General features: G+C 47.5%; 1 protein-coding gene and 1 long non-coding RNA gene across 9 annotated transcripts in view; one reads left to right on the top strand and one right to left on the bottom strand.

The window, feature by feature from the left end:
- Positions 1-9,690: 9,690 nt before the first annotated feature.
- Positions 9,691-22,441, bottom strand: LOC135328733 (uncharacterized). Its single transcript, XR_010389750.1, has 4 exons — positions 22,122-22,441; positions 14,548-19,671; positions 14,100-14,340; positions 9,691-11,761 (listed from the first exon to the last, which is right to left on the bottom strand). It is a non-coding gene; the product is annotated as an uncharacterized LOC135328733 (long non-coding RNA).
- A 316-nt stretch (positions 22,442-22,757) lies between these two features.
- The window catches only part of SLF2 (SMC5-SMC6 complex localization factor 2), a 31,361-nt gene continuing 26,145 nt past the window's right edge, over positions 22,758-27,973 (top strand). For 7 of the 8 annotated variants that reach the window (XR_010389747.1, XR_010389748.1, XR_010389749.1 and 4 more), the window contains exons 1-2: positions 22,758-23,030; positions 27,765-27,808. Coding sequence is in view for 4 of the 8 variants with exons in the window: in XM_026102863.2 (XP_025958648.2) it covers positions 22,921-23,030; positions 27,765-27,808 (154 nt within the window). In the remaining 4 variants the exon portion in view is untranslated. Of the gene's footprint in view, positions 23,031-23,759; positions 23,903-27,764; positions 27,809-27,973 lie in introns of those variants that run through there. The other variant, XM_064514162.1, reaches the window with a different exon arrangement.

The raw sequence follows: 27,973 nt of genomic DNA, 5'->3' as shown, positions 1-27,973 counted from the left end.
GCCTGTCGACAGCCAGCGGCATCGAGGGCTACCGGCCGGCATCCATCTCCACACTTTGCCATAACTGTCAGCACCCAGTGCTGGGCATCCCTGCAAGGAGCTACGGAAATCCACAGGCCTCGAGGCCTCTCGAGATCGAGAGCTATGGATGCGTACCGAGAGGGATCGAGGGCTGTGCACGTGGTGCCCCAGCCATCGGTGGGGAAATCCACACTCGGCAAGGCCCGTCGGCGTGAAAAACGGTCCGTGTCGATGGGCTGCGGCGCCTCCCCAGAGCCCCCTCGGCCCCAGAGCAAAAGCTAGGCATGCCTGCGGAGAACCAGCGGATTTCGGGCCTCTCGACAGGGTTCGATATCGAGAATCGATATCGAGCCCTGTCGATAGGTCTGCAATCGGACAGGCATCGATGCCGCTCAAGATCGAGAGCGCCCGATGTCGATCCCCTGCCATGGCTCCCACGAGCAAAATCGGCCCCACAGCAAAAGCCACAGACGCCTGTCGACAGCCAGCGGCATCGAGGGCTACCGGCCGGCATCCATCTCCACACTTTGCCATAACTGTCAGCACCCAGTGCTGGGCATCCCTGCAAGGAGCTACGGAAACCCACAGGCCTCGAGGCCTCTCGAGATCGAGAGCTATGGATGCGTACCGAGAGGGATCGAGGGCTGTGCACGTGGTGCCCCAGCCATCGGTGGGGAAATCCACACTCGGCAAGGCCCGTCGGCATGAAAAACGGTCCGTGTCGATGGGCTGCGGCGCCTCCCCAGAGCCCCCTCGGCCCCAGAGCAAAAGCTAGGCATGCCTGCGGAGAACCAGCGGATTTCGGGCCTCTCGACAGGGTTCGATATCGAGAATCGATATCGAGCCCTGTCGATAGGTCTGGAATCGGACAGGCATCGATGCCGCTCAAGATCGAGAGCGCCCGATGTCGATCCCCTGCCATGGCTCCCACGAGCAAAATCGGCCCCACAGCAAAAGCCACAGACGCCTGTCGACAGCCAGCGGCATCGAGGGCTACCGGCCGGCATCCATCTCCACACTTTGCCATAACTGTCAGCACCCAGTGCTGGGCATCCCTGCAAGGAGCTACGGAAATCCACAGGCCTCGAGGCCTCTCGAGATCGAGAGCTATGGATGCGTACCGAGAGGGATCGAGGGCTGTGCACGTGGTGCCCCAGCCATCGGTGGGGAAATCCACACTCGGCAAGGCCCGTCGGCGTGAAAAACGGTCCGTGTCGATGGGCTGCGGCGCCTCCCCAGAGCCCCCTCGGCCCCAGAGCAAAAGCTAGGCATGCCTGCGGAGAACCAGCGGATTTCGGGCCTCTCGACAGGGTTCGATATCGAGAATCGATATCGAGCCCTGTCGATAGGTCTGGAATCGGACAGGCATCGATGCCGCTCAAGATCGAGAGCGCCCGATGTCGATCCCCTGCCATGGCTCCCACGAGCAAAATCGGCCCCACAGCAAAAGCCACAGACGCCTGTCGACAGCCAGCGGCATCGAGGGCTACCGGCCGGCATCCATCTCCACACTTTGCCATAATTGTCAGCACCCAGTGCTGGGCATCCCTGCAAGGAGCTACGGAAATCCACAGGCCTCGAGGCCTCTCGAGATCGAGAGCTATGGATGCGTACCGAGAGGGATCGAGGGCTGTGCACGTGGTGCCCCAGCCATCGGTGGGGAAATCCACGCTCGGCAAGGCCCGTCGGCGTGAAAAACGGTCCGTGTCGATGGGCTGCGGCGCCTCCCCAGAGCCCCCTCGGCCCCAGAGCAAAAGCTAGGCATGCCTGCGGAGAACCAGCGGATTTCGGGCCTCTCGACAGGGTTCGATATCGAGAATCGATATCGAGCCCTGTCGATAGGTCTGGAATCGGACAGGCATCGATGCCGCTCAAGATCGAGAGCGCCCAATGTCGATCCCCTGCCCTGGCTCCCACGAGCAAAATCGGCCCCACAGCAAAAGCCACAGACGCCTGTCGACAGCCAGCGGCATCGAGGGCTACCGGCCGGCATCCATCTCCACACTTTGCCATAACTGTCAGCACCCAGTGCTGGGCATCCCTGCAAGGAGCTACGGAAATCCACAGGCCTCGAGGCCTCTCGAGATCGAGAGCTATGGATGCGTACCGAGAGGGATCGAGGGCTGTGCACGTGGTGCCCCAGCCATCGGTGGGGAAATCCACGCTCGGCAAGGCCCGTCGGCGTGAAAAACGGTCCGTGTCGATGGGCTGCGGCGCCTCCCCAGAGCCCCCTCGGCCCCAGAGCAAAAGCTAGGCATGCCTGCGGAGAACCAGCGGATTTCGGGCCTCTCGACAGGGTTCGATATCGAGAATCGATATCGAGCCCTGTCGATAGGTCTGGAATCGGACAGGCATCGATGCCGCTCAAGATCGAGAGCGCCCGATGTCGATCCCCTGCCATGGCTCCCACGAGCAAAATCGGCCCCACAGCAAAAGCCACAGACGCCTGTCGACAGCCAGCGGCATCGAGGGCTACCGGCCGGCATCCATCTCCACACTTTGCCATAACTGTCAGCACCCAGTGCTGGGCATCCCTGCAAGGAGCTATGGAAATCCACAGGCCTCGAGGCCCCTCAAGATCGAGAGCGCCTGGTGTCCTACATGATATTGAAGCAAGCCTAACTAGGGTTTCTTTTGCACTCAACTCTATACCTCTGCTGACAATGCAAGGAAAATTAAGTCTTATCAGAGGAAGAAAGCCACCATAAGGCTTGACTTGCAGAAGTACTAATGAAGCTTCCTGGGAGATTTATCATGTATCCAGCACAAGTGGGTTGATATTTACCTCATCTCCAAAGCAAGCATTGGCTTTGTCTTCCCTTACATTGTATGAATTCCCTGAGCAATATCTGCTGAAGTTCCCTCTTCCTAAGGCATTCCTGCAGTTTTCCCACACTCCTCTCCATTTACACCTGGCTTCTGGGAATGAAGCCATTGATCATCTTTTCCTTCTAGCCTACCAGGTTATTACAAGGTAGGATGAGACAGGACTCAGTGCACTGCCTTCTTGGCATGGTGGGATCATAGAGACCATCTTTGACAACACTTTTCTCCCATGCTGCTAAAACCTTTTAGGACCCAGATTTTGCATCAGTTCTCTCCCTCCAGGATGCAAACATTGCAGAGTACATCAGCCCAGACTATCACTGCTTCTTGGCTGAGCTGCTCTGTATACTTTAGCACAGTCTGTCTCTCTCATGACAAAACAGAGGATTTATTCATGTACCATGTGAAAAAAATATCTATACACACAAAATTGTGTACAAAGGCAAGGCTGGCTGGAGAGGCTGTTTGCCATCAGCACAGGGCCTCTAGCAGGCCTCAGAAGTGTATGACAATGCAGGCACCTTCAAAATGAGCTGGTTTACTAGGGCAAGACAAACCAAAGAAATGTGAACAGGCTAAATCCACTGCCGCCCTGGCCAGATAAGGGCAGTACACAGGCCCGGACACAAGGGGAGCTGCAATAGCCACCTAGACCCCACATCCTGCTCGAGGGGATGGGAAATGTGCTGAAGAAAAAGCATCCCTGCCTTTATCACCCTAAAGCCCCAAGTAGTCCCCATCTCTGCAATGGTATTGTCACCCACATAGACTCACATGAAGCTTTTTGTCCTCCCTGCCTTTCCTAAGTTAGGGACACAAGGCTCATCCTTCCCACTTCACACCTGGACCCAGCTGTGAAAACATTAATTAGCAGCTCACTGCTGGGGCAGGAACTGCAACAAAGACAACTGTGGAGAAACTTGCAAACACCATGTTTTTCAAGGTATTTGAAAGCACTTTGAACTTAAATTTAAAAAATTGGGTTTGGATTTTCTATAAAAGACTCAGATTCATTCTTTTGCAAACAGCTGTAGCAGAGTTTGCACCAGCTCATCACACAATTGAGCTCCTAATGAATAACCTGCTGGCTTTGCTGCATACCCATACAGTGCCCATTAACAGCATGGCTAGGAGACAGTGGGCAGGAGCGACTGTGTTTGGAGCAAGACTTTGAGCAGCCTGCTTAAAGGAGGAAAGCCGAGATGCATTTTTAGTACTTACCACACTGATGAGGGCAAGAGCAGGCACCACAGGGAGCATTTTCATCCTCCACTGTCAGCCGGAGCAGCACATCAGGAAGGAACAGGAAGAAGGGCCCACAGATAGTGCTCATCTAGTTAAAAGCAAACCCATCTTGCATGCCTTGAGGTGCCTTGATTTTCTGTGGCAAGAGCTGTCACATGCAGGCAGCTCTGCAGTCTTGGGGAGAAATGTAATTAAATCGAGAAAAATAACTGTCTTGACCATGTAGTGGGCAAGTGCTAATTTCTCAGAGTTCATCAGCTCTCTATCAGGTCACCAAGACTAGCAGAGACTAACCAGCATTCCCAGATCAGCTCCTTGCATGGTGTGCAAGTTGAGGCACCGCTGACAGCATTAATGTGAGCTTGCAGCTTTCTAGTGCCCACTCTAAGCCATGTCTCAGTGCAGCCATGTTGTCATCACTGGTGACTATGTCCTTGCAGGGCCATCACAGTTTTCTGTTCTGTTAGCCTGGATGGTGCATGTCACTCCTGGAACCACTCTCACAGAGCAGACAGTAACCAACAGGCTTCACTGTAGTCTGCTGTCTTATTCCTGAAGACACAGCAGTCACTGCTGGGCACTTACACCCTGATAGCTCAGGAAATCAAAGTTAAATCCCCTAGAGGCAGGCAGGATTCTGGGTCCCCAGCTGTGAGCTCCAGCTGTACAGCTGAAGGTCAGTCTCCAGGTCAAACCAGCATCTAGGATTTCTTCTCTGCAGTTAAGCCTTCTTTTCACAGCCTCTAGAGTTGCTGCTATCCCATGCTCTTCAGCTGTGACCAAGCAAATCCCCTGAGGCCCATGGCACCTTTTTCCTAGTTCTGTGCCTTTCAGTCTACAGTCTGCCCACAGACTGCTGTAGTACCTCCCACTGCTTCAGGGGACATGAGCCCTTCCAGCCACAGACCCTTCTTCAGAATGCAGGGCCAATATACTTGTGTTTGCTCATCAAAGAGTAACATCCCCATTAGCCCACCATCCTTTCCAGGTTCTCCAACTTGGCCATAAGTACTGAACATTTGCCCTTCACCTGGTCCATCAGCTCCAGCTTTGGGCATAAGGATGTCCCAGGTCTCCTTAGAACACTTGCTCCAGCTTCACTGCTGCTCCAGCCAGCAGGTATAGCTTTAGCAGCCCTAAAGGGGACCAGAACCACATTGGCATCAAGCAGGGCTGCAGCTAAAGGCACCCTGCCACCACGCAACTACAGCTCCATACAAGGTTTGCCCCCCATTCAGACCCCTGGGTGGCTCTTCCCACCTCTACCTGGAAGTTCAGCTGGCTTTTGGGAGATCTTTTCCCCTTATGTCATTTTACACCCCCTCTTACCTTTTGCTCCTAGTGACTTTCTGAAGAGCCTAGAGCACACCTCCAGGAGGGTGCTGACTACCCCCAGAGTCATACCATAGGCTGTTGCAGCAAGGTACTGGCTTTATTCGCTGACAACAGGTGCCTGCAGTCTTTCCTTCCCATCTCCCATTGGCAGATCCTAACAAGGCCCAGACTTGATTCCTGATGCTCTCCAGCTGCTGATTGGATCAAGCGTCATCTTCCCCTCTGCTACAGCCCTTGGGGCACAGTACAAAGATCTCCACTCTGCACAGCTTGTTTCAAGGACACATTCATTAACCTGAGTGATGCAGCTGGAAGATAACAGGGGCATCTGTGGACGCACAAACCTTTTCTCAGCCGTCATTTGTTGCAGATGGCAGTAATGTTTATAGTATGCTATGCTGAGGGCTCAGTGCAGCTGCCTGAGCCTCTGCCTGGAACATGAGAGTACCTGAGACACCCTATGAGGGATGGCAGAGATATCAGCGGACCTCTAGCAGACTCGAGTCCTTCCGGAGGCCAGGCAGAGTATCTCCAAGGGCTCTAGACCCTTGTGCTTGGGCAGCTGGGTCAAGCACCAACTGTCCTGCTGCTCATTGCTGTAACTGTCCAGTCCTTGCTATAGCAAACGCATGCCCAGACTGCTCTTCTCCAGCTCCTGGGCCTAGGGGAAAGCATTTGTTTCCGAGTCATGCCTCTTTCCTGCCAGGCAGGACATCTGCCTGGCAAACAGGGAAGGAATCACTTCTGTGGCACCTTGGGAACTGCCCCAGGGTGGCCTGCAGGGAGCAGAGTCCTGCTGCCACCAGCTGTGATGGGTTTAGCCATCTGCATTTATTGGGCTTGGGTAGAAATAGGTGCTGTGTCCTAGGCCACGGACCCCTCCAAGCAGTACCAGCCATTGCACCTTGCTCCTCTGGGCTCTCAGACTGCCAAACTGGGTCTGCCCCAAGCTGGCTGCTCTTTACCCGGAGCAGACTCACCCAGAGAGGTGAAAAGGCTTGAATTTGCTCTGTTTTCCTTCTAGGCGCGGATTCACTGTACTTTCCTCTGTAAACAGTGGGTGAGTCCCAGATGGATTTGCAGGAGCAACGTTGTGCCCGCTCTGTGCCTCGCCAGCGCCATCCTGGACGTGCCTGCACGCTGCATCCATGCGGCCCCTCCTGTAGCAAAGCACCAGCACAGGAGCAAAGCTATGGTCCGTGCACACCTGCCTGGTGCTTATAAGCGTGCAGGATGGAAAAACAGCCCCAGCATGCCCCAGGCAGGGAGGCCGGATGCTTGTGAGTTACTGTACAGAGCCCTGCTGCCCGGCCGGTCCCTGCATGATCCTTTCTCCAGCCCAATCTGAGAGCAGCCTCTCGAACCCGACAGCGCAGTCCCTGCAGTCTCATCGCATCTGGCTCGTGCTGTCCTCGAAAAGCTTGGTGCCAGCTGAGAGCTAAACGTCTCTCACCTTCCCCTGTGCCCTAGCTACAGGAAGAGGGCATTATTTGCAAAGAAAAGTGCTGGCTAATGCCATAATCTTTATTTTTTAAAAGGGTTTAATTGCAAGATAGCTGAAAGGAATTACTTGGAGGTGAGCTGCCGTCTCCCTTGGCATTTCTCCGCAGGCGCTGGGGGCACGGAGCTGCATGGGGACCGGTGAGACGCCTGCTCTGCATCAAACAAAACCCTCCTCTCATGTATAATTAAATATTGGCCCTAATCCACGCAGAGCACCCTGCCGCCTGCTTGCAAGGCTTTTTTAAAACAGGAGCAGGGTTTTACCCACTGGGGGGGATTTAAACCTTGGAGAAACATCAACCCTGGTGCAGAGTGTAGGGAGGAGGTAGCATGACATTGGCCGGTCCCCAGCATGGGGTTCACCAGCCTTTTCCAGCAGGGATGCCTAAAAAGTCCGTGGGGCGAGCCTGCCTGGAAACTCCGGCTACCCTTCCTCTAAAGCCCTGCCCAAAAACATGGGCTTTCCCTAGGGCCATCTCAGCCCGTCAGGCACCAGCAGCCTCCTCGTAACCCTCTGCACCAGCTGACCCGAACCCCCGGGGAAGCATCGGCGCTGAGACGCGGTCCCTCTTGGCGGCGAGCTGATTTGACGTTTCTTGTAAAATCTGCCGTTTCCCAGCGGCAGCAGCAGTGAGAGGGTTTGCAAGTCACTGCCAGCTGCCCCAGCCCCACCGGCCACGCTCCTTCCCCTCTCGCTTCTGCTCCAGAGCGGACGGAGGAGGTTTCTCACCAGGCGTCACTGAGGGCTGTAGTAACGGCTGCAAAGCGGTGCAGATGGCCTTGTCTGCAAGTCCCCGTGGTGCGACGGCAGCCACGGAGAGTGCCGTCGGGCTGTACATGAGCGAGCGGGACCCGCATCTCCCGGGCAGCCTCTGACCAGGTGGCCCAAGGCCAGGGCGAGAGCCAGCTTGGCCTCAGCCGAGCTGCCACCTGCCCTGCAGCCTGCAGCTTGGACGACGCCGGCATCTCTGCAGGCTGCAGCCGTTTCACTTCGTGCCTTTCCAAGCGTCCTGCTGTGGGCTGTGCGGCATCTCTGCCTGTGATCGGGGCATATGCAGGGTTTTATGAAGGAGGGCACTTCAGCTAACTACTGCCTATCACTCTGATCAAACTATTATATTTGTTATTGCAGGGTAGGGAGGCAAAATGGATAAACTGTGGCCAGCCAAGGACCTTGCTCAGTCCAGTGGCATTTGGTAAATCATACCTACTATTTAATGACTGCAGACTTGGGCTATTGGGTTTTTTTTCTGAGCACCTCCATTCCGTTTCCTCCCTGTGAGCCTGCCTTCTCTCTTACCCTTTCTTCCAGTGGAAGCTGCTTCGCCCGAGCTATCAGCACCTCATTTGATTTTATGGACAATGATGTGTCTTCAAAAGATACCTATTAGTCTGAGCAAGGCATCTACTTCCCTGAAACCAAGAATGCTGCTTCTCCCATGGAGCTGATTTGCCAGAGGTATCGGTGCTTGGAAGCTTTTCTGTTGCAGTATCTCTGCTCTAACTGTGTAGTGTCTGACTGCCGTAGCCTTTGGGTTGTATCAGAAACTCCTGTTTGCTAATAAGCAGTTTTAAAAGGCCTCTTCTGTTGTGCTGTGTTCTTTTTAATACTGCAAACTCCAGAATTAAGTAATTCAAAGCAAGAGATGAAAAACATCATTGATGTCAGTTGATCATATTAAGTTTGATATCCTCTAGTGGCTTTATGAGCCATAAAAGTCAACATCTAACAATCATTAACTACAAGATCTCTATACAAGAGATTATAAAGGGCCATGCGTGACATGGTCTGCAGAGTATTAATATGAGACAGCAGAAGGGAACAAGTGAATAGGTTACCGAGTCAACCTCGCAGACAACCAGTAACAAAGAGAAGGATGTTCCTTCTCAAGGGACAGCTTAATCTCCAAGTATTACAGTAATATTAGGGAAATAAAAAGACAGATAGCAGCTTGATATTACTGCCGCAGCCTTAATTGGCTTCCGTCCTGCTTGGATTATTTTGTAGGCAGAGAGGGCAATCTGAATGAGATTCTCCAGGAGAAAGATAAAACAGAGCCTAACAGTGGTTAGCAGCTTTAGCTCTGTGAGAAATAAATTACTTGGTACAGGGTTGAACCTCTTGCAGTTCCCGATCTTCTCCTTGTTCAGCTCTAAAAAGACAGACCTCCTAGTCATTTATCTATTTTTTCTGCAAATTTACGTTGATGTTCCTGAAAACGTTCTACTTTCCTTGACTCTGAAATAATACCAAAAAAAATCATTTACTCATCTTTTTTTTTAATTTTAAGGTCAAGTTTTTCTGTGTTTTGTTGCATACCCTTTGAACCTGAATGAAACAGCATCCTACTTGTGGGGGGAGGGGATAGATTTTTATGTTGCTTAAAACTTAAACCAGAAGCGTTAAGTGGGCCTATGGACTAGTACTAAAGGAATCAAGAAACTCAAGCCTAGCGGTCAGACAATTTGCTGTATTTACTCTATGTGTTTACAGATTTAGGGGGCTGCATATTGAAAATTGTTGAAGCTAACCAATCTAAATCTGTGGAGAACATTTCCAGTTACTATCAGTATATACTGACACATTAAAATCAGATACAAAGATATTTTCATAGCCTGCCCCAGTCTTGGCGGGAACACCAGAATCAGTGTAGAATTACCACTGCAGGAGTATTATAAATAGCATTCACCATCAAGGAACCTCTTGCATGAAACTACTGATATAAGAAGAAAAAGAAACAAAAAGCACCTCAGAAGAGGGAAATCTTAAACTTTATAAAAGAGCAGGTATCTTGCACATTTATACTCTCGATACAGAGCGATATTGATGCCTGTCCGATTGCAGACATATCGACAAAGTTCGATGTTGATATCACCACATGCACAGCCCTCGATCCCTCTCGGTACGCATCCATAGCTCTCGATCTCGAGAGGCCTCGAGGCCTGTGGATTTCCGTAGCTCCTTGCAGGGATGCCCAGCACTGGGTGCTGACAGTTATGGCAAAGTGTGGAGATGGATGCCGGCCGGTAGCCCTCGATGCCGCTGGCTGTCGACAGGCGTCTGTGGCTTTTGCTGTGGGGCCGATTTTGCTCGTGGGAGCCGTGGCAGGGGATCGACATCGGGCGCTCTCGATCTTGAGCGGCATCGATGCCTGTCCGATTCCAGACCTATCGACAGGGCTCGATATCGATTCTCGATATCGAACCCTGTCGAGAGGCCCGAAATCCGCTGGTTCTCCGCAGGCATGCCTAGCTTTTGCTCTGGGGCCGAGGGGGCTCTGGGGAGGCGCCGCAGCCCATCGACACGGACCGTTTTTCACGCCGACGGGCCTTGCCGAGTGTGGATTTCCCCACCGATGGCTGGGGCACCACGTGCACAGCCCTCGATCCCTCTCGGTACGCATCCATAGCTCTCGATCTCGAGAGGCCTCGAGGCCTGTGGATTTCCGTAGCTCCTTGCAGGGATGCCCAGCACTGGGTGCTGACAGTTATGGCAAAGTGTGGAGATGGATGCCGGCCGGTAGCCCTCGATGCCGCTGGTTAGGCTTGCTTCAATATCATGTAGGATACCAGGCAGCAGCATTAGGAGTAGACAGGAGAAGCATGTTTATCACCTCTTTGAAAACCAAAGTTTTTGATTCCAGTCCAGAGTAAGGAATTGCAATCTCTGATCTGCACTTCAGTAAACAATAACTGAGAAGAAGGCCAATTATTTTAGGAAATCACTGGTACTCTGAATCCTTAGGACTAAGTCAATATTTCCTCTCAGGTTATGAAAACAAACAAATCTTGAGAGCTCCTATCCTTGTAAAGTCTCTTCCAAGCTTAATTGCTTTCTCTTAGCAGTGTTTAACTTGCCCATTTTCTGAGTAGAAAAATCCATCTGCATCTCCAAGGTGTGGTTTTGAAGGGTTTTCTTCTCTTTTAGTTGTTGTAGAGCCTTAATGCGAGTGGAATGGTAGGGGAAGTGTAAGAGATGGTCCATGCAGATGAACTGTGTTTTTTGCCTTTGACAACTTTCCATTTAGGAGCCCCTTCTTCCCCCTTTGAGCCTATATACAAGTAGGAATTGGCTGGCACTTGGAAAACTTTCCTCATTGTGGCCTTTGTAGAAAGGGCTGCCCTGTATTTGTAGAGTTAGAGAGTCCACCAGAGCAGGTGCTGCTGGGGCCAGCATGGCCCTCTCTGGCTGATCCAGCTCTTGCTCTGCTGGGTGTTGTGTCCAGTCTCTGCGACGTTGCAAAGTCTGGATTTGCTTGCTCAGCTTATGGCAACAAGAAAAGAATAGCGTCCAATAGTGGCTGTGGTTTACGAAATTGCGGCTCCAACCCACTGTCTGCCATGCCATTTGGGTTGCTAATGATGTGGAAGGCAAAGGCAGAGTGTGGCTTTGGGTCAGATGGGAGCATGTGCTCAAGAATGGCCTTTTTCTGCTTTGTAGATAAATTGAGGCAGCCTCATAGAGGTACTTGATTTCTGTTTTGTCCCAACAGCAGAAGAACCAGAATGCTGGGGAGAAATTGCTAGTAAAGTCTTGCTTTGTAAGAGTTGCTTACTGATATTAGTGATAGAGAGTTAACTTTGCCTCTTATTTTCTGCCAAGGGAAACCTGTTCCTTTAGCGTGGCTGCTTTAAGTGGAACTCCAGAAAATGTGCCAAATGCTGAAGGGGCCCTTGTCTAATCTGTTGACTGTTAAACTACAGAAAACTACAACTGTGAAGCTTGTATAGCAGCAAAAGGGATAACAGTGTCTAGGTACACCCAGGATAAGCTCTGTCTGGAATGATGGCTCTTCTGCAGCTGGAGGGAGAAGAACTGGAAGCTTGTTTCCTGGAATGAGAAAAGCAGAAGGGCTAGGCACCTGATGTGGCAGTGGCTGGTACATGTTTTGAACATGCAGCAAGCTGCTGTATGGATGAGGTGGTCAGAAGTGGAAGGCCCCTTGTGGGCCCAAGCATCTACTGCTTGGTGGGTGCAGTAGGCATGTGCAAGCACAGATGCAAGGGAAACCCCTTTATTTCTTTGTCCTAGAGCTCACAGAGCTACCAAACAAGCAGAGACCAGACTGACCTCCCATTTTTTTGCTTGATCTGTGTTCCTTGTAATAGTAGTTGACTATGTTAAACTAAAGCACATTTTTTTTTCCAAAAAGACAAGTCTGAAGATATCAGGAAATGGGAAAGCTGCCACTTCTGCTGATTTGCTCTGCTGGTTAACTGCCAGCACTGTTTTCCAGACTTTGGTGTCCTCTCATTTCAATCTGTCTAGTTTCTGGTCCTAATCATTAGTTCCCATTATAGATATCAGTACTAAATTAAGGTGGGTTTTAGTAGCTGGTTTCTTTTCAGACTGTGCTGTATGGTAATTAAAACCCTCCCCTTCAGTTTTTATTGCAAAAGGCTGGGCTTTAGTGCTTGTTGCTGCTGGGGAGGGAGAAAGCAAGTCCCTGCTCTTTCCCAGGCAGCTGGTTTGTGCCCTCCCTCTCATGCGCACACACTTGCAGTTCCCTGAGGCCCTAAATCAGGGACTGGGGGTGGGGTGGGGTGGGGGGCCCTTTCTTGTTGCCTCTGGGTTATTTTCAGTTTTGGGTCTGCTCCCTGCAGGGCTGTATGGTGTGGTGCTGAGCACAGCATGGTGGGGCTTGGGAGGTCTGGGCAGGGAGGGGGGTTTCTTTTACAGCAGTGCCCCCTTTCAATGCATTTCAAACTGCCACTGAAGCCTTTTGCTGAGGGATCCTTTTCCAGTCCTCAAATTAAAGAAAAAGCCAAAGGCTACTGTGTTTGTCTAGTGTCAACATGATCAGCCCTGTCTGTAATTTTGCTCCAGGTGCTCTGTAAGAAACATAGCTCAATTGTTTCACTATTGAGTTTTCTTGAGTGTATGGGACTGAGCAAATACATTCCTTGGCTGACAAGGAAGTGGTTTAGGTTCCTCTCCTTTGAGGAACCACAGCTGCTCATGGTGAGGGCAGAAATACAGGGAGAAAAGCATGCTGCAAATGTACAGCATGTTCCTCTTGAAGGGGCTGGGTGCTGGGGAGAGGGAGCATGCACAGCCTGCTTGAGGCAAGTCATTCCTGTCAGTCTCAGATACTAAGGGAGGGTGAATTAACTTCTGGAAACTTGATCAGTGTAAACCATGCATGAGGCAGAGCTGTTAGCTAGAAAATGCAGAGGCAGACTTGTTTCTAGCCCAGCTGGGCATTGCAAGACACTGGGTGCAGTCAGGATTAGCCCCTGACCTGTCTGAAATGTGTGCAGGCAGCAGCCAGCCCTTCACCCTGTGCAAACTTATGGAGAGAGAAAGTCTCCTGCTCCCGTAGAGCATGATTGTGTCATCTTCTGGATCTGGCTGTGCTGGGCAAAAAGGCTTCCAGCCTGGGCACTTGTCATCACTCTACCTGCCAGCTGAGCTGCCCATGATCCCCCCACCCATGCACACTCCTTACAGTCAAAACAATCTGGGTTAGCAAAAAGTCTGTTTAATAAACTATGTAAAGTCCATTTGATGGAAATGGGTGAAGGAGCAACTGCACAGTGCTAGCATAGATCTGAAGCAGTGGCAGCCTTTAGCAGAGGGATAAGAGGAGAGAGCAGGGAGTGATGAACTCCTGCCTTGCACAGCTGTGGCTGGTAGATGTGGATGGAGCTTTTAATTGATTTGAGTCCTATCTTTGAGTTAAATTTCCTTCTGCAAGAAGGAATTAAAGTGAACTCCCTTGACCTAGCTGAGTGAAGTGTAAGAATACCTACTGTGTTATAACCATCGTATCTTTTATTTGTGGTCAACCCTATGAACATGCAAATGTTTCATGTCTTGATATAGCACTCAACTTTTCCATCTTACATATTTTTAATGTGGGAAATTCTTTCTGGATATGTTTATATAGTATCATACTTCATTAATGAGCTTCTCAAGCCTGTACCTGAAAACAAAGCTTTTTAGAATAAGAAGAGTAAGAGCTTTTAGGGGGTTTTTTTTGCTTAAAAAAAGCATCTGACTTAAAGCTCTTTCTGCAAACAAACTAAACTTTTTTTATACATTTAAAAGGAATTATAACCTGGGGTTGTCACACAATGTAAAACTGAAAGCATAGCTGAGCTCTAAACCATTTCATTATCAGAGATGATATTCAGATAATCAAACTAGCCTGTTTAAAAATACTAACCTTGGACCTAGAAATGGAGTTTCCAAAGGTTAAAATGTCAATGCTTATTTTAGAAGGTCACTCACATATCCCAAGGTTCACTTTGAAACTGCACCAGTTTGTCTTAGTTCGGGGTTTGACCTGTGGATCAGGACAGACTGCTGCTATGTAGACAGCAGGATCAACAGGTCAGCATTAACTTGTAGATAAGCTTCTGTGAAATGCACCAGTGGGTGTCCCAGGGTAGCTCTTCAATGCAACTCTGAAATCAAAGAACCAGATTTGCTTGGGAGCATAAGGCCAAAGGGGAGGGGGGCTGTTTTAGTAATGCTCAGAGCAGTGAAAATATAAAATAAAGTACAGGGGGCCCTGCTTACCTCCCCTATTTAGCCAAGCGGAGGATACTGAAAATGGGAATTGAATAGGAAAGAAGCAAGTGAGGAAAAACTCAAGAATGTTTTTTATTTACCTGTCTGAGATGCTATCCTTAAAGGTCCTTGTGGAGAAGTGACTTCTTGTGTGACTGTTGATGGCTCTTCCAGGTGTGAGTTGCAGGAGGGTGATTGGCACCCAGCCAAGTGGCGCAGTAGCTAAAGTGGAGATCTGCTGCAAGCATGCTAAACAAACCTCAATACTGGTCTGTTTTGAACCCAGATGTGCACACTAATATAGCGTGACTGTAAGTATATTTGTACTCAGTGGCTGAGTAAAAGTAGTATTGCAATTGTCCTGGCCTGTCTGACTAGTTACCAGCTTGTTATGAGAACTGTCTGTGAACCAGAGCTTGGGGCCAGGTGCCCCTTGCTAGGATGCACTGCAAGGGCAGGATACCAGCAAAGTCTTTGAAAATACGGTCACAGGCTGAAAGCAGTGAGAAAGCCATAAATAACTTATTGATGGTTGATTACTGATTATTGACTAAGTGCAGCCTCAAGAGCTGGGAAAAGGCTGCTTTTGCTTTAAGTAAGGAAGAAGGTGGTTAGCAAAGGGGAGGAAAAAAAGTGAGCAACAGGATAGAAAACCTTCCAGATCCTGGGAAAGTAACCTCCCTTCCCCAAATATCTTGCAGATGGTCCAGAGGCAGAGACCAAGTGCTGGGTATTATCTAGAAACTGTTATACAAGTTCAGGGCTGGGGGAGAAAGAGGAAGTCTGCTTTGGTTTTGGCTATTGAAGAGCTCTTGGGCCTGAACACCTCAGTGACTAAGACTGTCAAGGACCACAACCATCAGCACTATATAGCATCAGCTTGGTGGTATTGTGTGCTCTCATTTAATTTAGCATAAAGCTGTTAATGACTGTTTTGAGTACATAGTGATAATAATGCTTAAGAACTACTATATTGTGATAATGTTTAATAATGGATAAGAATTATTAGCATGAGCACTGGTATTAATGAATGCCAGTATAGTAAAGTTGTAAAGTTTAAAACTGGCATGACTTGTTAGTCCTCCAGGCACTCTTGCCAGTGATCTGCAGTTCCCTGGTGGGTGTGTGTGTATATATACACATATACACAATTGCAACAGCATGTCTGCACTAGTGCATCAGTGTGTGCTGCAGCACATGTTGCCCCCTTCCTAATGAGAGGGTGAAGCACCAGAGATAGGGAATGGAACAAGCATTGTGATGAAGGAATTAGGGATGATAACCACAGTGATAAAGGAAATGAGGCTTTATTGCTTCAGCTACTTAGGGCACACTTTGGGGCTTTTTTGCACTTTCTGTATCGGAGCATTGTTTTGCTAACAATTATTTAGTTTTGTACTAAGCCTGCCAATAGCTAACATTTGCAAAAGCAGACTGATTTCTTCCCGTGCGGTTTTACATTTAGCTGCCAGATTGCTAAGTGACTTGCTCTAAGAGTATGTTTACACATAATGCAGTGTGACTGCAGCTAGTATAAGTGTCCCTGAAATCACTTTCAAACTACCAGCCTCAGGAATCCATAACAATGTAGCCCTGCAGAACAGAATTTTGTATGTTTGCCTACTTTAGCATGTATTTACACATTTAGGTATCTGCCTGCCTTGACATGCAGCCTGCAAAACTGGAACAAGGATTTTCTTGCCTAAATTGTGCTAATCCCTGCTTATCTGAATCTGTTGTGCCCACTTGAACTCGGACTAGGTATTAAAGGCTTGTTGTCAGAAAAGGATGCATTGCCAAGAGTTCTGCAGGAGTCTCTCCATGTTTTCATCAGCAGCCTATATAATGGTATAAAGAATATATCATGAGGTTTGCACAGTATGTTTAAGTTGCTGTGAATTTGGGAGGGAGAAGACAGTACAGAAAACAGGCTTGGAGTTTTTAAAAAAAAAAACCTCAACAAACTGGAGAAAGCTTGGGATTGCAATAAGAAGCAGTGCAAAGGATTGCAGTTAACTGTGGTGACTATCATGTGGAGATAAGTTGTTCAGGCAACAGTTTTGCAAGAAATGATCTGCAGGTTATAGTGAATCACAACTGTATGTGAAGAGTTAAAAAGGTATGAGCAGCAGTTTATCCTGCAGGTATGGAAATACACGCTTCTGCTCTATGTAGTGCTGGTAAGGCCACAGCAGGAGTAGCAGGTTTGGGCTTTGCTTCAGGAAATCTGTGAACCAGCTGGAGGGAGTTCAGAGGAGGGCAATTAGTGGTGCACTGAAGCACTGCCTGATCTTTCCTGGATGGAAATTGCTCTAGCCAAACCTGTGTGCTGCCCATTTTTCTGCATTTCTAGCAGTGATTTAGCCATAGATCCAAGACAAGCTTATGACTCAGCTACCCATGATGTGGGCCAGCAGTTTAGGGGAGCTTGCTAGAGTGCTGAACTGGAAAGGTGGGGGGGGGGGGAACATAAGGCATTAGGAAGACAAGATACATGCTGAGCATGTAATGGAACTCAGTGTGAAACTTTAGGTGATGTTTATCTTAAAAAAAAAAAAATAAAATAATCACTCATTCATTCTGTCACAGATTTCACTTGCACTCTCACCCCCCTTTGTTCATGGGCACCAAAGCACATGTCCAAGTTGTCTGGCCAGTATCACTTGTATGAAACAAATAATAAGAAACATTGGCTCTCAAGCCCTTGCTACATCTCTTGTGTTCCTCTTGATAATCTTGAGTCTCTTGAACTGGTTTTTGCACAGATCTCTTAACTTTCTGACTTAAGGGCATCAGTGAAAAGTTTTCATTAAGAATCTTACTTCCTCCTCCATAAATTCGAGGAGAGGTGCCTGTCCATTGTCTGCTGCCTCATTTTCAGTATCCTTATGGTCACAGTCTGCCTTCCTGCTGGGACAGCAGAAAGAGGAATGGTGTGCACAATGTGATACAGCCTTATTACCATCCTCCTGCTAACAGAGCACAGATCTTCTGCTGATGAGTTGTTTGCACTGTGGCTTATTGGAGCACAGGCCTCATGATGCAAGCATCATACTTGTCAGTGTTTACATTTTGATCGCTGTTGAGTGTCTTGGTTATCAACACAGGCCATGCTTGTAGCCCTTGCTGCATTTCTGCTGATGCTTTCACAAACACTTCCATTCTTATTTAGTTCATACCAAGCTTATTTCTGCTACAAGCCTTTGCATTCCTATCTGAACACCAGCCTTTCTGGAACAGGTGGACAGACATGATGTATTGTGGTTGCAAAGTTCTGCAGGTGTGAGGTGACTCTTGCAACTCTTGTAGGAGGGAGCTTGTCCCTCCATAGACCTCTCCACAAAGCTTGCTGCAGCCCTGGGATCAGTCACATAACAGACTCCAGATTAACACTGAAGCAAGCTGTAATTGCTAATTAGGTGTTGGCTTCACCAGCTTGCTGAATGTCCTTGACTAATCAATCTGTTAGAGGAATTAAGTCTGTTTTCTGAAAGCCAGCCAGTATTTTAGGCATATTCCTGGTATCAGCAACACAGAGATAAAACAACTTCCCTGGTAGCAGCACAGATCTTGGCATAACAGTTCAGGTGCGAAATTGCTGGCCTAATTCTAATGGCCAAATTCTAATAACACCTAACACTTTTTCTGCTCTGTCACTTCTGTATGAGCAGACACTTTTTGAAGCTGGTTCTCCTCTCACTAAACTTTCATGTCATCCACTTCTTCCTCACAGAGGGGGGACAACTTTGTCGCAGGATCCTGGCTGAGATGGCTAGTCCTGCAGATTTAGCTAATTTCCACAAAAAGTCCTTTAAGAAGTTTGCCAGTACTTGCCATTTGTGACATAGCTTTCTATTTAGCTGAGGCACCTGGAATTTACAGATGCAAGTGTCAAGACAATGACAGGGATTTTATTGATTGATTGCATGTTTTGTTTTGAATATACTAAAATGTTCACACACTAACTAGACATCAAAAGAACTGTCTGCATGTCCCATCTCTACTTACTTGTGATGGTAATTGATTCATATTCTGTTCCAGCCAGCACTTCGTAATTCAGGCTTTGTTTTGTTTTGGGGTTTTTTTTCCCCCCACAGGCTGAGCAGCCCTTGAATTCATTAGGAGATCTGACTGCAAGGGAAAGATGATGTTCTTAGCTGGTGCAGGGATTCCCTCAATCTGTGCAAAAGAGATTTTTAAGAGCTTGGTGACAGCCCAACATATAAGTGGAAGAAGGAGAGTGAGGGCTGGCAATGTTTGTGTGATTAGTTAATCTAATTTACTAAGATTCCTGCTGCATGTCATGCTGTAAGTACCATGCTCAAGATGTGAGTGAAAAAGCCACAGAAACACTGATAAGCTGCTGAAGGAAAGGTCTTTTCATTGACTGATAGGGGTGGATTGCCCTTCTTCCCTATTTTGAGGTTGTGTTTGAGCTTTGCATCAAAAAAGTGATTAATCTTTGCAGAAACTATCAGCAGTGAACAGCACGTTTACTCAGGATATAGTACTGCTCTGCAAGAGACCTCCTCTGCAGAAATGGATCTGCAAGAACTTTGGCAAATGTTAACATAACAGATGCCTGCTGAAGAAGCCACAGGTGAAGTCACTTTCCATCTTTTACTTTAATTTGTTTAAGCTGTAAACCAGGATATTTTTAGAGCTCATGGCAGGTGAAGCTTGTGTACATGGTTATATTGATCTTCTTTGAAGTTATATATCCAGAGTCCTGATACTGACAGCTTTGAAAGGCTTGATCAATTAAAGGTAGGGAATTGGGGGGGGGGAATAGATTAGATGGAACTTCAACTGGCATAGGTAGACTTGAAGTTTTCAGTGAAAATGATTGTGGGGAAGGGGTATATATGTCAGGAAGATGACTAATGTGTTAAAGGTATGAGCAAACTATGTTGTGTTTAGTAAATGTAACAGTGTAGCAGAACTATTATGGTACACAAAGCTAGGATACATGACTATGGACTCTTTTCTGTCCTGATGCATCTGCTTGTGTGATGGCAGCATTGCACACATCCATCTGGCAGCAACTTTTTGTGCCACTTCTCATCTTGGGTTGAGTTCCTGGCCAGACATGTCAGAGTTCCCTGGAAGGAGGCAGCTCTGGAAGAGGCAGTGCTTCACAATCTTGAGACAGCTTGATCTGTGGAGAATTTTGCTATTATTGCAGCCGGAATTGTAGTACCTGAAATATTCTCTCCAGATGTGCACTGAAATGAAAATGCAGTTTTCTGGTCGGTGAGTTGCATGCCAGAAGAACCAGGTCTGTTTGGTAAAGCTGGTGTAAACTGGCATCCTGGAGCCTTCATTAGGGATTGTGCAGGGAATCTGAGCTTCTAATGGGATAATACCTGAGAATTAAAGTGGGGGGGGGGGGGCAGCTGATGGTTCCTCCAGAAATATGGAAGAAAAGGAAACTGGTAATACCAGTCTGTATCTGAGCCCTATAATTTGTGGCCATGCTGCAACCATACAGCAAATTGGTGAAGAGAACAAAGATCAGCTGAGGTGGGCAGAGCCAGCAAGCTAGGACTATGTGCTAGAAAAGTGTAGTGACTTGATGAATTTATACAGGTGTAGCTCAGACATGTTTGTGTGAGCTGCAGCCATACTTCTGGCTACATGCTCAGGTACACACTTTGGCCAGAGGAAGTCAGTCCAAGTCTAAAGAAAACATCTTCCCTCCATTTTTAATGGATGCTCATGGAATATCTCTAGTCTCACAAAGACAAGGGAAAGCTTCCAAACACCTCCTCTGCCTCTTTGTCTATCTGCCATGGAATAGGTATTCAAATCTATTGCCTGTTTTCCATTACTCCCTATGTCTAATGTGCCACACAGTATGATATGTAAATGAGTGCTAACACACAGCTGGCCTTTGCGTTCCTGCCCTCCCTCTCTGCTGTTGTATCTTAGTCCAAAGCAATGCTATGCAGGCTTGAAAGATAGGGAATAACATTACTACAGCTGTTTAGCTGAAATACTGGGAAGCTTGGAGAGCACTTGTCACTTCTGAGTGAGTCTGTGTGAATGGGCTCTGTAGGTAGGTACAGACATGTGTGAAGAAATAGTTACCAGAAAACAGCAGGCTGAAGAGGAAAAGTACATGCTGAGAAGTAGTGTGTGAAAGTCTCCCAGGAACTGATAAGCTCCAGAGACTAGAGGTCCTGTTGAATCCACAAAAACTGATAAACTTGGGATACGAAGAGTCAGCTGAACTTATACAAGGCCACCAGCATGCCCTGCTGTCAACAATGGGTTGTATAACTTGGACCATATCCAAGAAGGCAGTGGCTGCTATAGGCAGACAAAGATTACAGGTTTATAGTTACACCTGCAGAAATAGGGACTTTCTGAAAATCTACTTAGATGCCACTGGCACTCTCTGTGCAAGTAAACTGTGGTTGGCCTCCCTACTGGGTAACAATGAGTAACTGCACATGTATGTCTGTAGGAAATAATTGAATATACTGTGTGAATAGTTACCTGTTAATGAGTATTAACACTTAATAAAAGTTGTTCTACTAAATATTGGTTGCCATCAGCTTCTCCTGACTTGATGTCCTATCAGAAAAGGTAATTTTCAAGACTTAAACTCCAACAGAAGAGTTGTGAGGATAGCTGCTGTTGTCCTTACTTGTTGCTAAAGAATATTGGACTGGGGCTGTCTGGAGTTAGCTACTTAGCACAACTTAGCTACTCATGCCAGGCAAGTTTATATAAATTTGTTGAAGCCTTAGGCCACTCAGATAACTCATCTTAAGTAAAAGAGGGCACCAGAGCTGGTTCAAGCTGGAAAGATATGGAAGTTGCAAGCAGTCTGTATTTCTGTCTTGCACTCTGAAAGGGAAGATGTCAAGACTTCAGAATAAGGCCTGTCCAGGTTGTCAGAACCTGAGAAACAAAGCCTCCTCTCACTGCTGGGGATGGTGTTAATTGCTGTGGTCTGGAATTACCTCCTTGTCAGGACCTTGAGAGACAATGATGGGACCCAACAAGGAATGAAGGTACACCTGTTGGCAGAAGCAGCAACAGTAAAGATAAGGAAAGAAACAGCCTGCCTAGGGAGAATGACAGGACCCAATAAGGGATGGGAAGACCCCAGACCTGAGTATTACTATTGGTCTGAACTACTGCATGATATCCACCCCATGCCTATGGGGTGGTGGGGGTGCAGAAAGTGACATTCACTTGGTCTGCTGCTTTCCATCTGAGTGGATTGTGTCTCTCTCTTTCTGAGTCAAAGAAAACCATTAGAAAAGCCATAGCCTTGGTTGCTCCCCTCTACCTTCAGGTCAAGGTTTTTTTTTTTTTTTTTTTTTTTGTTAAAAAAAAAAGAGAGAAAAGGAACCACTCAAAAACAGCTTCAAAAACTGCCTCAACCTTTTGTGCCACTGCTGCCATGAAGGTAGCTTCATTCATGTTGCCTGATACTCCTGCAGACCAAGGGCAGAAACCAGCTTGTGTTTGTGAGATGCCTGCTTTAAAGTATTAAAACTAATAGTGTTAAGATTTTGGGGAGACTGCTTTTACTGATGTTCTTTGGAGAGTAATTCTGTAGCAGATATGCTAAGTGTTACATTGGCATGGGACACACGCTACACCAAGCAGCAGCAGGTTTATCTAAGCTTGGTTACACAGGCCTGCCTTGCGTACCTACCTCTTCAGCTTGCCTGGTCCAGCTTTCTCACTGTGGGCTGAGTAGTTTGCAATGTGGTAGGGAAAAACCTGTGGTAATTCACAAGGCCCAGAGCGTGGACAGCAGACTTGGATGAGCAGACAGGCCAGCATCTGGTTTTGGTGGTGATGTTGTGGCTGGTTTCAGTGTCCCACCTTTTTAAGCTTCAAAACCGCGGGTGCCCGGCGCTGCGAGAGGTGCTGCCCGCCAAGGGGCGGTTAATGGCGTCTGCCACTCGCGACTGGGGGGGGGGTGGTAACTGCCAGCGGTGCGACTGCGACGGCCGCTCGGCTCGGCGGGGACGCCCCTGAGGGGGGCTGGAGCCGGGGCGGGGCGGCGGCAGGCGACGACGTCCCCCGAGGAGAGGCCGCGGAGGCCTCCCCGCTGGCGGGGGGGAAGGGGCGGGGCTGGCCTGCGGGCCTCGAGCGCACGCACCAATCAACGAGCGGGAAGCGAGGCGCGAGAGGCGCGCGGGACCAAGGCGCCAAACCGCCCTTTCTCGGCTGGGAGGGGAAGGGCGCCCCGACGCCCGGGGCCAATCGCAGGAGCGCGCCGTCTCCTCGTCCCGCCCCTGAGGGTGGAGGGCCAATAGGAGGTACTACCTCCTCGGCCGCTCAGCCAATCGGCGACGGAGGTGGGAAGCACCGCCCCCCGCCTGCCGCCCGCAGCCCCCGGAGGCGAGAGTCGCGGTGCCGGCGCCTCTTGCCATGGGGGCGGGAGCGGGACCGGGCGGCCTCCCCGTTTTCTTCCGCCTCGTGGGGCCTGTTGGGCACTGCCAGTCATGACCCGGCCGCTGGGCGCGGGCTCGCCGTCGCCGTGCCCGCCCGTCACCACGTCCCGACGCCATTTTAGGCCGGCGGCCGCGGGCAGAGAGACCGCCCGAGACTGCAGGTACTGGGGGGGGGGGGCGTCGGGGACTGTGTGGCGACCAGCCGCCGGGGGCGCCCTGCCGAGGCGATGGCGGCTCCCGGCGTGCAGCGCGCGGTGGGCAGCTCCTGGCGTGCACTGCTGCCCCGCCAGCAGGAGGCGCCCTCGCGGGGCGGCGGCAGCCCCCGGCATGCACCGCTGCTGCCCCCCCCCCCCCCCCCCAGGGGGGACATGGCGGCCGTGCCGAGCTGCGAGGTGTCTGATGGCCTGGGAACCCCATAGGGGAGCCAAGAAGGCGATACCCGGCCAAAGGCCGACCAGCATCTTCGGCACGTCGTTCAAATTACGAGTCCTCACCCGTGTGTAGACGTCTTAAATTTCGGTGCTTGTTAGCAAGTCTGTCTTTAGAGCTGGGCTTCAGCGGCTCAGGTGTAAAGGGAGAGCTGCGGTTGTCTCTTAATTTGCTCTCCATCCTCTTTGTAATGGTGCTGTAGGAGAAGGTCTCTAATAAAGGCGGTGGTGGTAGGTGACAGACATGATAAATCTGTCCAGCTGTTGCACATCCCAGTTCTGCTAAAGACTTGATAAGGTTTTCATAGGCTGCTGAGTTAAATTTAAGTTTCCTTCCTTGTAGTGTGAAGTCTTAAGTTCTTATCCCATAAGCAGCACCTTATTTTGTTCTGTGTCTGCTTTTTATAGTGCTAACCTTTGGAGGAAAGGGAGGAGATAAAACGTCTTTTTTTTTTTCTTCTGTGTTGCTTCCTGCCTCAGAAACTGAAACTACTACAGGGGCTTTGTTTTTGCTGCCAGTGAGTTTTTCAAGACATCTTTCCTCTAAGAAAAAAACTGCATTCTGTTACATTGTGGTCACATAGAAGACCATTATGAGGTTTTAGGTATGACTTTCTCTTTTGTTTTTTTTGTTGTTTCTGTAGTGGTTTCCAAGTGGCTTCATTTTGTCAAAGATGTAGCTGTATTGCGTAGTGTATTCTTACTTTGTATGCCTTTGCTTTTTCAGAGCTATTGACGCTGTTGTTTCCAGCACAGATTTTTTTAAAAGTGCATTGTTTTTATGCAATCATTGATAGCCATTGATATGGCTATAAGCAATAATTATTTTTAAAGAGTTCTTTGGGTTTCATCTGCTTAACAAGTACAAGAGTTTTCCCTTTCCTTCCTTACAGGTGTTGTGCCCTTAACTTTGGAAGGTTTGCTAGCTGCATCTTCTTTCTGTGGCTTTTTTTGTGTCAAGTGAGACCACGTGTTAATGGTTTCTTGCCTTTCCTCAACCAGAGGTTTTCTTAGTGGTCTTTCTGGTGTCTCACTTAAGATGAAATTTCACAAAAAAAATGTTTGAATATTTTTTAGTGGTGATAAATAGGTTTTGCTGAATTTATATATTTTTCTGAAAAGCATAAACCAAAGCTATGTTTTGTTGACAAAGATACAGTAAACAACTGCAAATCATTTCCTTTCATATCATGTAAAAGAATGAAAAATAGAGAGTATTGCTTTATCAGTTCTTCAGTCTTCAAGGGCTGATCTGACCTCTTATTAAAACAATAATGGAAATCTTCCTGTGAACAGGTATGGTCCTGTTCACATGGAAGATTGCATGTTCTTTTCATGTTCTCATACCTATAAAAAGCAAGTTGGAGAGCGCATTACTTTCTCACATTCCTTCTGATACTCACGTGCTTCCTTTTTTCATCTTTTGTTTTCATTTGAGGTTTCTAGTACACTTCCTTGTCTGAGGTGCGGTACAGCACGTGAGAAATTATCACCCTGTTTTTGTTGGACAGTTCCTCTCCCTTGCACTTCCAAAAAGCAGGATGGCAAATGCAAAATAGAAAATGTTGATGGTTAAGCACTATAAAACAAACAGCCTAAGACAGATTACTTTGCACTCAAGTTGAACTTCTAATGTGGGGGAAAGAAACTCTTTTTCTAAAGATAATGCATCTGGGCTCTCAGTTGTGTTATACAAGGCTTTGTATAAACATGAAACAAATCTGAATTTTGTTACAAAGCTCTGCATTTAGAGTAAAAGACAATACAGCACTGAGATAGCGGATGTGGGAGAAAGGTAAGTCATTTGGAATCGGTGGCTGGGGAAAGAAGGAAGAGGACAGCAGAAGGCTTTTGTTTTGGTTTTGTCATCGAGATTCAGCGTAGAGAAGGGATCTACAAGGTAACTGAAGATAAAGTTTGGACTGCACATAAGGTTTTAATCTGGAAGGAGAAGCATGATTGCTTTGTTAGGAAAACAAGAGTTCTGGAAAGATTTGTAGCGCAGAAAGCCATTGCCACTGAATGACTTCTCATCTGTGAGAGCAGCCACAAGCAAGCATTGGGAATGTCCTGGGAAGGGCAAGGGGCAGAGTCCTGCCCTGAGAAAGAAGGCAAGAGTGCCGGAGCAGAGCACAGTGCAGAACAGAAAGACAGATCAGTCAGCAACAGCAATGACAGTGAATAAACGCTTTGAAATTTTGCCTTTTGACTCTTCTGTTGAACTGAAGTTTGTGAACCCTTTTGCTTTGGCATGCTGGAAAAAGGGAGATGTTTTGGCCTACATCAAATTAAGTTGAGGGTGGGTTGGAGAGTAAATCTTTGACCAGTGGTTTTTCTGCCCTCTTCAGAAAGCCAAAAGGACTGTTTTACGTGGTCACATGCTCTGATTACCCATGACTTTCTTGAGTTACAGTACACTAAAACGCAGTGCGTGATAGTTGTCTGCTTTCTCTATTTGTGTAAGCTAAAAATGCAGAAATGGTGTTATGAAATGTGACAGTCATGTGTTTACAGAAAGATTCAAAATGCAAGCTGAGTTTGAATAAGTGAGCTGTGGAATCTTCTGGCTCAAACTTTGAAGCTAGTTTTTGAGGCTGTGAGAGTACAGTTATATAGATGCCTTAAAATATTAGCTTAGAATCTGCAATAAATAGTTTTAGCCTTTGTAATCACTGTTTTGCAGACAGTAACTATATAGCTCTGTGTTTTGGAAAGCAGAGAATGATGATAAAATATGTAGAAAGGTGTTAAAGAAATGTGTATTATTCTTGCTGTTCTCACACCAATATCTTGTTTGAAACTTGAAGAGAGAAACTTGCAGAACAAGCAGAAGTATAGCCTTGAAATTAATGATAAACTTCCTTGCTTTGTGGAAGAAGATGAAGATAGTGAGTTCATAGTTCTTAAGTGTAGACCAGTATTTTTGTACTTAAACTGTGTATCATCCAGACATCCTGTCCATTTTCAGAGATAAAGTTCACAGAGAAATGCCTGGATGTTCTCACGTCCCAGGTATTTTTGATAGGAAACCACCTCTGGTTTGAAGCTCTTAATTATCTTGCTGTGTATATGTAAAATAAGATGGCTGTAGAACGCTGTTTGTGCGTTGGAAGCCAGAAGATACCTGTAACGTGTACCAAAAGAGATGCCGCTGGCATATGTGTTCTGGTATGGATGGGGACAGGGCCAACAGGAGCTCTTGCTGAGAAGATAGGAATTTGCATCCCAGTCTGTCACCAGCTGTATGAAAAAAGCCAGAAACAGTGATGCACAAATTGTTTTGGGCATCAGGGGGAAAGTTACAGGATTAGTTGAACTTCAGCCTGTAGGGCTGTGTAGCTATATTTGATTGCAGCTAATAATGTACTGAAGAGGGTTTGGTCGCTGGATATTGTTATGGCCATCTCCTTCCACTATAACACCTTCTTTTCAGTTTGTAACTTTGAAGAAGTTGTTTTTCCTGCCAAAGTCTCTCTCCGGGTGAAATTTTAATAAAATTTGGATAGAAGTGGTGTAACTGGCATTTTTAGAAGATTTATTTTCTCTGTGCTTTGGAATGAGAGCTTGAATTTGTTGAGTGGATGACTTTGACATGTAATTTGCTATTCCCTAGAAAAAAAATCCTCTGTTTATTCAAGGTAAGCCTGTTGGGGGAAAAAAACAAACAAACAAACCCTCTCAGCTGTTACTGTGCTCTTTATAGACTTACTAGAAATTGGCAGGTAAGTTCTTTAAAGACAGTCAACATTAAACATGCACACTGCTACATGTAAGGAGGGTCATGCTTTTATTTTTCAAGTTACTAAGGGTATGGATTCAGGTGCTATGGTGAGCTGATTTACTAGGTCACGTGTGCTAAAAGAGAAGAGAATCCAGTTCCCACCACCTTCCTTCTTGCCCTCCATTGTGCTGGCGCTGGCCTTGCCATGAACCAATAAAGCTTGCTAATCTAACAGAAAAACACAAGTTTTGGGGGCAGTGTGCTGAACCTAGCAATTAATTTGTTGCTTGTGGAACAGCAGATCGGACAGTGTGATTGTAGCCTTTTAAAAAAAAAAAAAAAATTACTGGCTAGAAGTGTTGACAGTGGGGATGCAGAGATTGTGAACGAGGTGTTGGTGAGCTCTCCTCTGGAATACTGAGTACAGCTGAGGTCAGTCCCATTTAAAAAAGATGAGTTTAAGCTAGAAGGTTGTGAAGATTTACTGGGATGATGAAAGAAACTGGTTAAGAAAGGAAACTGACAGGTTGGCTTTGTTGGCCTTGCAGGCTGAAGCGTAGAAGGCAGTGATGATGCTTTCTCCACTGTATCAGAAAAGTAAACTCCAAAATGGAATAAGAAGTTCTGGCATAAAAATATTTCTGTAGGAATTGCAAGATTACATCATTCTAGTTTTATTGGTATTTTCTGCATGGACATTTATGTATTACTATCTTAAGGGATAATACTTATGTTTTTTTCTTCAGAAACCAGTGCATTACAGAGTTCTTCAAACCAGTTTTAAAACAAGGTAAATATTTGTCTTTTTTTTAATGGAAGGTGCTTATATATGAGTTTTAATTATATAAGAATGCAGAAGTCTAGTCCCAATCTCATTCCAAACAGGACCAGTGATATAACAAGTACAGCTTACCAGATACATCAAAATGAACGATATAAAATATTATGTTAATGT

Source organism: Dromaius novaehollandiae, chromosome 6 (assembly GCF_036370855.1).
Source record: "Dromaius novaehollandiae isolate bDroNov1 chromosome 6, bDroNov1.hap1, whole genome shotgun sequence".
Classification (NCBI taxonomy): domain Eukaryota; kingdom Metazoa; phylum Chordata; class Aves; order Casuariiformes; family Dromaiidae; genus Dromaius; species Dromaius novaehollandiae.
Note: the sequence above shows the minus strand (reverse complement) of the source record. Positions and strands in the feature narration are given on the sequence as shown.